General features: G+C 48.4%; 1 protein-coding gene across 1 annotated transcript in view; it reads left to right on the plus strand.

Moving 5' to 3' along the window:
* Window positions 1-10,695: 10,695 nt before the first annotated feature.
* Window positions 10,696-13,816, plus strand: part of XPR1 (xenotropic and polytropic retrovirus receptor 1) — a 209,739-nt gene continuing 206,618 nt past the window's right edge. Inside the window, exon 1 of the mRNA XM_004598637.4 lies at window positions 10,696-10,963. Coding sequence (XP_004598694.2) covers window positions 10,895-10,963 — 69 coding nt within the window. The 5' untranslated portion in view covers window positions 10,696-10,894. The remainder of the gene's footprint in view (window positions 10,964-13,816) is intronic.

The following is a 13,816-nucleotide window of genomic DNA, read 5'->3' on the forward strand; positions in this document are numbered from 1 at the left end:
AATTTCTCTTTTTCTTTCTTAAATAAAACTTCACTTCTGGGCCCAATGCAATAGCCTAGCAGTTAAAGTCCTCGCCTTGAACGTGGTGGGATCCCATATGGGTGCCAGTTCTAATCCCGGTGGCCCTACTTCCCATCCAGCTCCCTGTCTGTGGCCTGGGAAAGCATTCAAGGTCAGTCCAAGGCCTTGGAATCCTGCACCCATTTGGGAGGCCTGGAAGAAGCTCTGGGCTCCTGGCTTCGGATTGGCTCAGCTCCAGCCATTGTGGCCACTTGGGAAGTGAATCAGTGAACAGAAGATCTTGCTCTCTGTCTCTCCTCCTCTCTGTATATCTGATGTTTCAATAAAAAGATAAATCTTAAAAAAAAATTTCACTCCTACTTTCACAGCATGAGCAGTCTCGTAAACCATTATTGATATCAGCACACAAAGCCAGACTCATCTCAGCAGTTCTCTTGAAGCTGCAGCACTGTGTCTCGGCTGCTGATTAGAGCACAGTCTCACTCTGTAGCACGGGCCTCTAACTTCTCAGGATGATGCGTCCTGCTGCTGCCATAGCTAGTCTGTAACCTGGGCGAATGCTAGCCATTCTGAGGATTAGAACGCCTGAGTGACCTGAATGTGACCCAGGACCCCGTATCCCTTCTTAGACTATTTGGTTTGCATGTCCTACAAGCCCAGGTGCTAACAATCTGGTCACATGATAAGGGCCACTTTGGAATGGGACATCTGAGAGACCTCACGCTCTCCATACCTCTTGCATGACTGCAGTCATGTGAATACACTTGAGTTTTCCTGTATAAATCCTGGCCTGTTTCCTTTCATTGAGGGAAGTTGGGTATAGTGGCATTTCCATGCTAGTGCTTTGATGTCAACCGCAATCAGCTTGCTTCCTCGCTCATAATTCCTCATCCTTGCAGTCGTTGGCTTCCCTTGCAACCAGTATCTGATTTCAGGTTTGATAACAAGTCAGCCTGAGGAGGCTACTCTGCTGCAGGGCACGTAAGGGCATGTGCTCACAGGTGATGAGATACACGGCCATCTTCTCTCTTCCTGTCCTGCTTTAACACAAGCAGCAGCGAATGGTGATTAATGGTGGCCACAGTATTATTGCCAGAAGCAACTGGCAGGAAGGACAAACCGCATGTGGAACAAATGGGGATGAGTTATTGTTTCTCCCACTCCCACGCTGGAAACAGATCAATGTAATTAACCAGCTACCGTATTTCAGGCTGGTCTCCCCTGCAGCTCAAATGCGGTGACACGTTAGGGACTCAGCACGGCTCTCTGAGGCTTATCCACAGTTGCAAGCTCAGTCTAGGTGAGGGAAAGGCAATGCTTTTGAGCCCCAGTGTGTCCTCTCTGGTTGTCTCTTTGGTCACTCTGTTCATGAGCCCCTCTGCCAGGCCCCACTGGCTACCTGGCGTCCACAGACAATCATCCTGCATGTGTGATTGCTGAACACCCCCTTGGCAACAGCGGTTGGGGAAGTTCTTCATGCCTGCAACCCATTTAGAGTCGTTTGCTACAAACAAGAAAATCTAACTCTGGTTACAGAAAGGGATTCCATTGGCTACCTTTGGGTAACTCACAGTCAATGTAAAGTGAATCTAAGCATTTGGCAGAAGCCAACATGGGTTCATGAATGAAAAAAGCAGGGATCATCCTGGAAGCAAGTTAGGTTTGGACTCTGCCTTTGCCAGTCCAACTCGAGACATTCATGGTCATATTCACTGCTGGACGCTTAAATCTGCTGCAGCCTTGGGCAAAGTGCCACGCCTATTGCCAAGTACTTCCACGTGAGGCTCAATTCCTGACAGAAGTTACTGTTGGGCCAACCACAGGTTACAGGCTTGAGTTGGGGGTCTTGTCTGCCATGGAGACTTAAAATACAGGAGCTGCTGCCTTGTAGGAACAGCAGAACCCTGAGGTATGTCCACATGTGCTCCATCTCTACGATGGAGCTCATGACACCTTTCATGATCCTTGACTCTGCTCTGACATTTATCCGAATGTCCTCTTTTATCCTTGGCCGCTGCTCTGAGGCCTACGTCATGCATATAAAATACAGTCACTCTTAGCTGCCGTGGGTGTAGCTGTTATTACCTCAATGTCTATCTCCTTGTCCTAAAGCAATTTCTGTAATTCTTAAGCCTGGATCGACCTAGCTATCCTTTTCCTCCATTCGTGGTCTGGATTGCTGGAATAACTGGGAAAACCATCGTGGTGGATTCTGTTACACATGAATAGTTTCAGCCACAGGAGGCCAGACCTACCAACCCATGCTCTTGCTTCCCAAGCAAGTGGAGTAACTTTTCTCTTACCTATGGACGAACATGCATATTTTCCTCAATTATCATAATCATCTCCACTCCCAAGTCTCAAATGACAGGCCTGTTATCCTCTTTTGGAGATCAAATCTTTCCTTAGATCTGCATTATTCTGCCTTTTTTGGGGGGCCCCGGGTTGGGCTTCCATGCCTGGGTTTTCTGTATCTCCTACTATGGCTTCTAGTATTGAATACTGCAGAGGCACTTTTCACACTCATTGTACATTGTTAAGATGAGCACCTTGTTTTCCCAGGTTGGGTAGAGGCACTTGGTGAGCCCACAGAGAGAGGCGCAAGGTGTCAAGTTTCTAACCCGAGATAATCATGAGTGTCTTTCTGGTCCTGTCTCGTTAGGCATACATTTTATGCCTGATTTTATACAGGGAAAACTTGTGACATCTTTCTTGTGCAATTATTTTTTACACTGAATCATTCTCACCTGAAGATAAGCATTCTTTTATTTCCCCTTTCTTTAAAATTAAAAAAAAAATCCTCTTCTATTACATTCCAATACAGCTCTTCCATGATGACTCTGCTTGTCTTGATGAAAACATTTCCTGCAAGAACGATCAGTTCTCATGGTTCTTTTTCTCACCCAGTCTCCTTTGTGGAGACCTCCTCATCTTTCCCATCCCGGGGGGCTGTCTTCAGAGCGCTTCTCTTGCCTTTCTATGCTCATATACCTGGTGAGCTTATGCTGCCTCAAAGCCTTAAATATTACCCAAAACTCATTTATTTGAGAGGCTGCAAGAGAGAGAAGGAGAGAAAGAGAGATCATGAGAGTGGCCCTAGCCACTGGTTCACCCTCCCAAACATGTGCCACAGCCGTCACTGGCTGAGAGCACATGGCAGCCAGGAGCCCAGTCCCGATTCCCTACGTGGCTGGCAGAGCCCAACCACCCGAGCCATCATCTGCTGCCTCCCACAGGTGTGCGTTAGCAGGAAGCTGGACTCACAAGTGGAGCTGGGAATTGAACCTGGTACCGTGATGTGGCATGCAGGCATCTGAACCGCAAGGCCACACACTTGCCTTGAATATAGCACCTACATCTGGCTGACTCATCCAATTGTATCTTCACCCAAGACTTCTCTGCTGACCTCCAGGCCCCGGATTGCTTATTGGCTTTCTCACCCGGATGTCTGACAAAGCATACTTAACATAGCACACTCAAAACAGAACTCCTAAGTTCTACTTTCCAGCCCAGACTTGTTCCTTCTGTAATTTTTTTAGAGATTTATTTTATTTTTATTGAAAGAATTACTGAGAGAAATCTTTTTTCTGCTGGTTTGTTCCTCCAATGGCCGTGATTGTCAGTGTTGGGTCAGTCTGAAGCTGGGAGCCAGAAGCTTCTCCCAGGTCTCCCCTGTGGCTGCGGAGGCCTAAGGAGTTGAGCCATCCCGTGTTTACAAGAAGAAAATAGACACAAGGAAGGAGAATGCCATATGAAAACACAGAGACACGTACCGCAGCATGGACTGACGGTTACGCAGCTTCATACGACACGGCTGATTAAGTAGCGTCTTGTGGCTAATTTGAATCCTGATCAATCTGCTTTAGATCTGGCTTCCTGCTTGCTGATACAGCTGGGACTATAGCAGGAGACAGCTGAGGTTCTTGGGCCCCTGGCACCCATATTACATGCCAGGATGGAGTTCCTGGCTCTTGGCTTTAGGCCAGCCCAAACCCAGCTCTGATGGCTGGAAAAGGGCAGGAAGATCTGCCTCCTTGTCTCTCTGTTGCTTTGTGTTTTAAACAAACAAACAAACAAACAAACAAACAAGTGAGTAAATCTGAAAAGAAAGGAAGCACCCAGGACTGCCAGTGACAACAGAAGCTGAGAGCTGGCGCACGGACACTCGGCGACCCCAGAGGAAGCACAGGCAGCTGGAACCCCGTTTTTAGATTTCCATTCTCCAGAGCTGAGAGAGAGAGAGAGAGAGAAAGAGAGGATAAATCTCCATTGTTTTTAGGCATCCAATTTGTGGGAACTAGTTAAGGTAACTCAGGAAATGAATGCAACTTGCTTCTTCATATTCCCTGGTAGACACCATTTTCCACACAGTTTATCTGATTGGCCGTGCCATTCAAAAACCTCCATTTCCTCAGAAAATTAAATATGGAATTATCACATGATTCAACAGTTCCTCTGCTGGATTAAAGCTCAAAAAACCTGAAAGCAGGGACTTGGTACTTCAGACACTGGTACTTCAGTGTGCACAGGAGCATTACTCGCCACAGCCAAAAGACAGAAGCAGCTCACTCAGCAAGAGATGAGTGGCCACCAGAATGTAGACATGCATACAGTGGAGTATGATCCCTAAAAAGCAAATGGAATGTCAACATGTGGGAAAACATGGATGAACCTCGAAAAGATTATCCCAGAGGAGCTCAGCCAAACACAGGAGGGCAAATACGCAACATGCGTGACTAGAAGAGGCAAGCGCATTGAGACAGACAGTGCCACAGACAGCACCAGGGCATGAGGGCACGGATCAGCAGGGAAGTTATTGCTTAAGGGGTGTAGGGTTTCAGCTTGGGAAATGGAAAGTTCTGGAAATGGACAGTGGTGATGGCTGTACCATATTACGAGTATACTTAATGCCTCTAAGCTGAATACTTAAAATTGATTAAAAGGGCAAAATTTTCTCTTAAAAGATACTGGTGATTTTGAAAGTGCGTAGAAGAAAACAAAGCTTTATTGTTGCAACATGTGAAGGCAAAGCTGAAGTCAGAAACCACAAAAATCTCCCAAACCTTCAGAGGCCAGATCTTTATTTTCACCTACAAGACCCTAAGAAGTGGGGCGCTAGCTCCAAGCTCCCAGCCTGGCATTCTGTCTCTCTCCGAAACCCTTCAGCCACACTGGCATTCTTGGTTCACATTTGCTGATTTCTCTGCTCTGAGTCCCACCCTCACTTCCCACTCCCATCTCCAACTCACATTCATACAGTTCTTTCTCTTTCTGCAGACCTCTAATGCAAACTCACTGGATCGCTAAGGTCTTTCCTGTTGGTTCCATGGAAAAAATCACATAGTATTCTTTCTGTTTCTCTCCCTGCTTCATTTTTCTCCACACCTGAGTCTCAGTGAACAACCCATTGTGTACTGGTACATTCACTTGTCTGTATACTCCCATTGGCAGCAAGCTTGATAAGCTCAGCGATTTAGCTTAAGTCACTGCTCTATCTACAAAGCCCCACACAGTGTCTGGGAGCTAGTAGCTGCTCAGTGCCTTCTTCTGAGTGATGAGATGTTATAAATGCTCTTTGGGAACTTACAAACGCCAGGTGTGATTAATCTAGAAACTGTGTTGAAATAAAAGTATTCCTGGAAATCACAGTACTGAATAGTTTAAGACTTCATAACTATAAATTCTTTAGCTATCTCTCTTTGAGCTGGGGTGGAAGTTGGGATGGATGGTGGTGGTAGGAGAGTTACTGTAGTTCTGCTATAGTTCTATCTGTTTTTGGATGTTGGAAATTTTTGAGAGATGATATGGAGCCATTCTCAGGGAAAAATTTTAGATACACAAAGGTTTGCTTATAGTTTTAGGCAGGTCGCAAGGCATGTGAAGCCCACCCCGTTGGGTCTACCCATCCATCATGTTTTCAAGCTGGACTGGCTCCCGTATAGCTGCGTCTGCCCTACGCTGAGGGCACGACCTTTACTCCAGCGACACCCTAGCTGGTCCAGCTGCAGTGGGCAACGTAGCTTAAGATCTGGTCACTGTGCGGGCCAGTTCCTCACTTCTTAGCGTGATCACCGGTCTTGTTTTCTCAAAACGGTTTTACTTTATATTTATCACCTATAATTCTAAGTTTTAGAACAGTTACTTTGTGGTAAGTATAACTGTTCTAAAACTTAGAATTATGTGTGATACAAAGCATTCTAACTCAGCACTTCAGAATCTGTAGATAGATCGTTGACTATGTTATTAAATTCTCACTCCTGTCGTCCTGCGATGTGTGTGCAGAATAAATACAGTCTCAGGAAGCACAGAAACAAAATGCTGTCCGTTGCTTAGCCTTCTGCAGTCTTTGCTGTTACTGAAGCCTGTGACTCTGCACTTGCTAAATCCAGGGCCTCAACATTCCCGTGACATTTCACTTTGTGGATCAGCACAACCTTTAGCATTTTATTTATTCACGTAGTTAGTCCTGCGCCTTTGGCACTCTTCTCTCCTGTCTTGCTGTCCACTCTGGCTACTTCTCAGCCTCCTTCCTCCACGCATCCTCATCAGCTCACATCACGATGCTCACTTGACCCCCCTTCCACTGCACTCCAAGGAGTGCCGACTCCAAGGTAATCACCACTTCAAGGCTTTTGTGTTTCTGATCTTTTTAAATGTTTATTTATTTGAAAGGCAGAGTTATACAGAGAGAGGAAGAGACACAGAGAGACATATCTTCTGCCTGCTGGTTCACTCCCCAAATGGTTGTAATGGCTGGTGCTGGGCCAGGCCCAAGCCAGGAGTGTGGAGCTTCTTCCAGGTCCTCCATGTGGACACATAGGCCTGAGGACTTGGGCCATTCTCCACTACTTTCTCAGGTATATTAGCAGAGAGCTCGATTGGGTGTGGAGCAGTCAGAACATGAAGCGTTGTCCTCATGGCAGGCTGGCATTGCAGGTAGCGGCCTAACCCACTACAGCACACCACCAGTCCCAGAGCCTTCTCTTTCCAGAGCTCCAAAGCTGTACACCCAGCTGGAATACTGCATGTCCCACAGATTCCCACAGACTTAGCACACCCCATCGTGCCCCCAAGCATGTTTTTTATTTCTGTTCCTCAGCTCAGCTCCTGACAGCACGCTCTGTCCTGGCACTAGAGCTATAGTCAGATGTCATATTCTTTGCTGTCCATTACTATGTCTGAGTTGGGTTGTTGTGTCAATGCTACTCCAGAGCAAGGGCTTGGAGCGGGTGTGTCTGAGTTCAACCCCAGGGATGCACTTACTAGATGAATAATTTTAAGCAAGACACTTAGTCTCTCTGAGCTGATTCATTCCCATCTAACACAAACAAGGATAATGATCTCCCAGGGTTCTTACAAGGATTACCTAAATTTGTATTTATAAAGCAGATAGAAAGTGGATAGCACGTGCTAAGGGCTACACAGGTGCCTGTTAACAAGTTGGTCTTGGGTTTGTTCCGATCATGTTCCATCCTTTACACAGCTGACAGAGGTTACTGAGTGTATGGGGTGGACACTCATTGGGTTAAGTGCTTTCAATGCAGAATTAATTTAAATTTTAATAACCTGCGAGGGAGTTACTGCACACCCCATCTGAGAAATGGAGAACTGATGGTATTTTGTCTGAGGTTGCACAGTTTGTACATGCCAGAGTAGGGATTTTAATTCAGGTCTATTTTTGCAGCCAGGGTTGCCAACCAGGATGCTCCAAGCTATGCACTGCTTTCTCAAGCTGTTAGGCACTTACAGCCTCAGCTTCTTTGGAGACCCCACACCGCCCAAGCTGTGTGATCCATGCGTTCATCCTCTTGCCCCATCTGAAGGTTGCTTCCCGAAGCATCCCTCCACAGGGCCTACCCTTTCCCTCTGCTTTGTTCCTTCAGCATTTACTGAAAGCCTGAATGCCAGGCGTGGTGTGAAATTGGAGAAAACAATTTGTCCTTAAGGAGCTCCTGGGCTGTTGCGTGCTATTGACCTCGAGGAAAGTGCAGGAGGCTGATGTGGGAGCCAGGGTGGGTAGGGCAGGGAGGTAGCAGGCAGAATTTCTGCATGAAAGGGACATTTAGCTGCCTTGGAAGCCTTTTCCAGCTGGACAATTTCTTGTCGTTCTATAACAGTCTTGACTTGTTTTTTTGGCATTTGAGATCCATGGTGTGCCATTTTCCCTGCCACATTGCTGTCTAAGACTGGATTTGAAAGTCACCTTCTCTGTGATATCATCCTTCAACTTCCCTGTCTGTTGGATGTTTCCTTGTACATATGGCAATTGCAATAGGTGTCCCACTGTGGCCTGGATATGGGTCTATCTATTCAGCCTCCTTTCTTCTGTCTTCCTTTCTTCTTCCTTCCTTTCTTTCTTTCTTTCTTTCTTTCTTTCTTTCTTTCTTTCTTTCTTTCTTTCTTTCTCTTTCTCTCCTTCCCTCCCTCCCCCCTCCCTCGCTTCATTTTTTTAGGTTTTTATTTCCTCAAAAAGCAGAATAATACAGAGCCAGAAAGGTACCGACAGAAAGAGATTTTCCATCCATTGCTTCCCTGCCCCAAGTGACTGCAATGGCCAGGACGGGCCAGGCTGACGCCAAGACTTCATCTGGGTCCCCTGCGTGGATGTTAGGGCCGAAGTCTTGGGCCATCTCCTGCTGCTCCCTCCGGTGTGCTAGAGGGAACTGAGCTGAAAGTGGGGCTGCCAGGACTTGTAGTCATGCTCTGATAAGCAGCCGTTTAACTCACTGTCACAGTGCGGCCCCATCCATGTATTCATGTATATCTACATGAAAAATGACAAGATTTTGGAATTACCCTTTCTAAAGAGGCATGACTAGAGTATTAGTACTCTTATAAAGTGTTTTTTTTTTTTTTTTTTTTTTTCTGGCAATGGATCACTTTCCTATCCACAAAGAAAACCGAAAGCAGGGGACCTTCAAATTCAGGGTAAAATGGTTCAGATTGCCTTTCTTGTTACCCAACAGAATGCTCTGCATAGAGTAGATGTTCTGTCAGCAACATCTCTGAAACAATGCCAGGAAGGCGAAGTTATCATTAAACCTACTTCTGTGGATAAATGGAAGTTTTCATGTCTGTTTGGGTGATAGGATTACCAATCACAGGTGAGGAAAAGTCTAGAAGTTTTGGTTTTAGAGCGCTTACTGAAGATTTCCTTTCTTTCCTGGGTTGGACCACGGTTTCAGGATCTTGGGCACAGCAGGCGCTGCCCGCTGGGTCTCCAAGGGGCGCTGTCAGGAGCCTGCCCTGTGGACCAGGTCTGCCTAGCATCCCAGGCGCCTCGTTATTGCTGAGTCTGGTTCTGCCTTTCTGGGCACGCCAAGTAGTCATTTCCCCTCTGTGGCCGTGCCTCCTTCCTGGTGGCACAGCTCTCCTCTGCGGCCTGCGACTTCCCCCTGCCCCGCACCCTTCGCCTTGATGACTGGCAGAGGGTGGTGAGGCTGAGGCGGAAGGATTCCTCTTCCTTGTGGATTCTGGATTTGATGACCCCTTTCACTACAGCTTGAGGCTTTGCGACAACAGAAGCCAAAACACGTAGCGCCTCCGCCCGCATTCTATCACGCCTCATGCCTGTTCGGAGGTTTGCAGACCTTCTCTGGACATGAGTCGGGGAAAAGATGGGAGGAAGTTAAAAAAGCCAACAGCAGAGATTGCAATCACAGAAAAGTGAGCCAGGCAAAGGAACCGCCTTGTCAGCCTCTGAGTCTCGTGGACACTGAATCAAAGAACAAAGTACATAGAAAGGCAGCGAGTGATCAATCAGTCCTAGTTGTTGTTGTTATTATTATCAAAATTCTCCTTCTCACCCCGAGACGCGCAGTCACGAGGCCAATTGCTCCTGGCTTGGGTCTGGGTGTTGGTACTGGTCTGTTTGCTCTGACAGCAAACAATTGCACCGAAATTCAGAAGCAGCAGCTTGTTTTCGGCACCAGCACTTTTAATTAAACAAACATTTATTAAGCACCTAGTCTTAGAGCCTGCAAGTGTTGTTCCTTCAACTACATTTGGTTGGGCTGGCAAGGTGGTCTGGTGGCTAAGACCGGGATCCTATTTGGGTGCCCTTTACTGTCCTGGCAGCTCCACGTCCCATCCAGCTCTCTGTGGCCTGGGAAAGCAGTCGAAGACGGCGCAAAGCCTTGGGACCCTGCACCTGCGTGGGAGACCCAAAAGAAGCTCCCGGCTTTGCATCGGCTCAGCTCCAGCCGTTGCAGTCATTTCGGGAGTGAACCAGAGGACGGAAGATTTTTTTTTTTATTTCCCTTCTCTGTAAATCTGACTTTCCCATGAAAAGAAATAAATCTTTAATTACATTTGGTGCGGTATTGATCTGTTTCAGCTATTCAATTTGGATTAATGCCGATCCACCTAAAAGACCTTATGAGAAAGAAATACAAAAGTGGAATAATATTTGCAGAGTCCTTTGCAAATATCAGCGTCTTGCGTGGGACCATTGTTGCTACAGTATTAATATTAACTGCAATAACTACACTGCTGCTTCGCAGGCGAGCGGCAGGGAGCAGCTGCAGGCCCGCACGAGCCAGACGGAAGCCGTCAGGGGAGGCGCCTTCCGCACGTCCGGCCCAGAAGGGGCGGGGTCACGGGGAGGCCCTCAGGCCCCGCCCCCTCCGGCGCGGCGTAGGCGGTTACCATGGCGATGACGTCCAGCGGGCGGGGCGGGGCGGGGCTATGGAGAGGAGGAGGAGGAAGATGGCGGGAGGGCGGCTCTGAGAAGACCTCGGCGGCGGCGGAGGAGGAGAGAAGCGCAGCGCCGCGCCGGGGCCCATGTGGGGAGGAGTCGGAGTCGCCGTTGCCGCCGCCGCCGCCGCCGCCTGCAGCCGCTGGACCCGAGCGGGAGTGAGGGGGCCACGGCAGGATGAAGTTCGCCGAGCACCTCTCCGCGCACATCACTCCCGAGTGGAGGAAGCAGTACATCCAGTATGAGGTACCGGCGGCGGCGGCGGCGGCCGGGGCTGTGGGAGGGCTCCGCGGGGCGGCCGTGGCGCCGCTCGGCACCTCCGTGGCCGCCTGTCCTCCGGCCGGACTTTGCCCCGCGGCCGCGGCCGGTCACTGCCGCATCCCCGGCGCGGCCGGCCGCCTCCGGGCCCCGCCGAGCTCCCCTCCCCCGCCGCCGGGGTAACGGATATGCAGGCGGCGGGCGGGGAGGAAGGGCACAGCCGGGCGAGCCGCAGGTGCCGGGCAGCCCGGGGTCGCGGCGGCTCCGCTGGCCCGGCCGCCTCGCCGCTGCTCGCCCTGCACCCCTCCGGCGATTTCTTTCCTGCCGCGGAGCCCGTGTTGACAAAAGGCTTTGTAACCAAGTTGAAACTTGATTTCCATTCCCATCATCTATGCAGTGGGTATAGTTTTGCCGATGTGTTGTCATCGAGTGCTCTGTTGTGCTGACACGGTGATTTGTGGTTTTTATTTTTTTAAATTTTTTTAGCTCGATTGCATCAAGTATCCGGAGGAAGCCTGTCTTTGCTTTTGGCTCTTCTGTTATTGTGGGATGGAGGGAAGAGAATTATTGAGATGCCCAGGTTTTCTGCTAAGTTTTTGTTGGCTATGGTGAACGTCACTCTATTGTAAAATCTACCCCTCACCCTCCCCGATGTCTCTAACTGCTCCTGGAAGGTATTTAATAGATAGTGGTAAGGAATGTTACAGCGCTACAGGGGAAAGTAAAGATAATGAACCCATTTGTGTGTCCGCAAGGCGGGGTTCCCGATGGCCTTTAGGCGCTGCATAGGTTATGCTCAGTGACTGGCAATTCAGCCAAGAAAAATGTGTGAGTGTAATCTCCAGGAATTCACGTCAGTGTGGAGTGCTGGAGCAAAGAGCATAAACTCACTGTGAATCACACTGTTGCAGTTCTCTGTTTAATTCTTAGGTAAGTTCAGGGATGTTTAGGTGGTAGCCATTAGTGTATTTATTCATACAGGCATTGCGGTAATTGAACAAGACGCGGAAAGCGTGGGCATAGGTGGGCAGGTTAAACAGAATCTTGAAGAAGGTCAAGTAAGTTCACTTGCAAGGTACACTGTTTGGTTATTGCCAGCAGGGAAAGGCCTCGCGTGCTTAGTATTTTCTTGTCACTTAATTTGCTTAGCTTGTTTTGTGGCCACATCTTGTCAGAATGAAATAGGGGACTAACGTATCGGCCTGTGGAGTTGTAGATTTATTGTTTCTAATACCATTTGGTCAGTTTTAAAGCCTTGGCAGGAGTCCAGAGGCTGGATTTTGTTGAAAGGAGGGAATTGGTCGAGCATTTGTCTCCCCGTGATTTTCAGCACCACTGCCAGTTCTTCACGGAAGCCGGGCCTGGAGCGTGCTGGAGCACAGCTTCCACTTGTTAGGGAGCCTGCCGTGCCTGATGCAGGCCCTGGGCTCTGTGGCCAAGGTGCGCTGCGGTGCATTCTGAGTGTTTCAACACTTAACCGTTTCGGAGAAGTGTGTGTGCTTACACTGTCCGTGACTGGAAGGGGCCGCCTGAGTGTCAGTTTGCGGTGCAGTTACCTCTTGATTTGTGGTGTCAGAGCAGGCACACTGGCTCTGGGTTCCCTTGTCCACACAGTCTGTCGGTATTCCACCCCACATGGGCACCCTAGGTAGGACACAGACAGGAAATGCCTCAGCACATTGGACTCAATGTCTTTCTTGTGCCAGTTAATGATTTTATTTTTATGTTTTCGTACAGTCGATTCCATCGAGTCCCACTGTGTGACTTCCAGTCCTGGATAGCTTCATTGATGGCAAGGCTTAATTAAATAAGAGATGCTTTTCTTTGTGAGGCAGAGCCATCAAAGACATTTCGGTAGGGTTGTAGTCTTTGTGTTATATGTGACATTGCTAAAGAGTTACTGCCGTTTCCTTAAAAAGAATAAAGGGGTGTGAAGAAGAGTTTTTAGAGTTCAAGAATTTTAGCTGGTTGTAAATTCTTAGGAAAACAGACAGTTAACCTTTGCCGGGGACAAGGAACTTGTCACAAGGCAAGAAAATGTAGCTTCTGGGCGATGAAGAGGGTGTGTGGGAAGCACGGCTGGTGGAACAGGCACTTGGGTTGGTTTTTCAGGCACTGGCGGTGAAATTTCAGCGTGTTACCCTCCGGTTCTCATCCACAGTGCTTTCTGGAGCTGTGAAGCCATCCCAGCTGTTTGCTAGTTGGTTTTGATGTCATTTTGCGGTAGTGATGCCTATCTGAATTAGGCAGAGCATTATTTAGAAGCCAGTAATTCCTTTTCACATCTCTGATTACGTGTAATACTGAATCGTGTAGTATTTGTACGCGGCAGCACAGTAAGGAGTCCCTGTGCATGTCAGCCGTGAGCCAAGGAGACGATATTTTTGCCTCTCCAAGGTTCTGTTTCCTCAAAGTAGAATGAAGGACTAGAGCCTTCCAAGGTTTGTTCCATGGTTTTTAACTTTTAGCACTGGCATTTTTTGGACTGTTCAAGCTATTACTGATGGGAGCCCAGTGCATCCTGAAAAGTGTTGGAGTTGATCATGTTAGTGTGTGGAGTTCACAGACTCAGTCTCCAGCAGTGACGTCATGACGCGCGGGAGCATAAAGGACCAGCGAAAGGAGAAATGGTAGGAAGAAACCGGGCCAGTCCGTGTGCAGACACATGTGCACAGTCAACAAAGACCTGAGCAGAGATGAGCAGGCCCTCTCTGTTCCCAGGAACCTGTTTGGTTATAAATCTTGGTCTGTGTTGTGGAAGGTCCTTTTCTGTAGCAGAGACTGACAGGTGTTTGATGGATGTCCTTTCCCCCCAGAGTTTTGGAGCTGCTGAGAGTCCTG

This window comes from Ochotona princeps, chromosome 2 (assembly GCF_030435755.1).
Source record: "Ochotona princeps isolate mOchPri1 chromosome 2, mOchPri1.hap1, whole genome shotgun sequence".
Classification (NCBI taxonomy): domain Eukaryota; kingdom Metazoa; phylum Chordata; class Mammalia; order Lagomorpha; family Ochotonidae; genus Ochotona; species Ochotona princeps.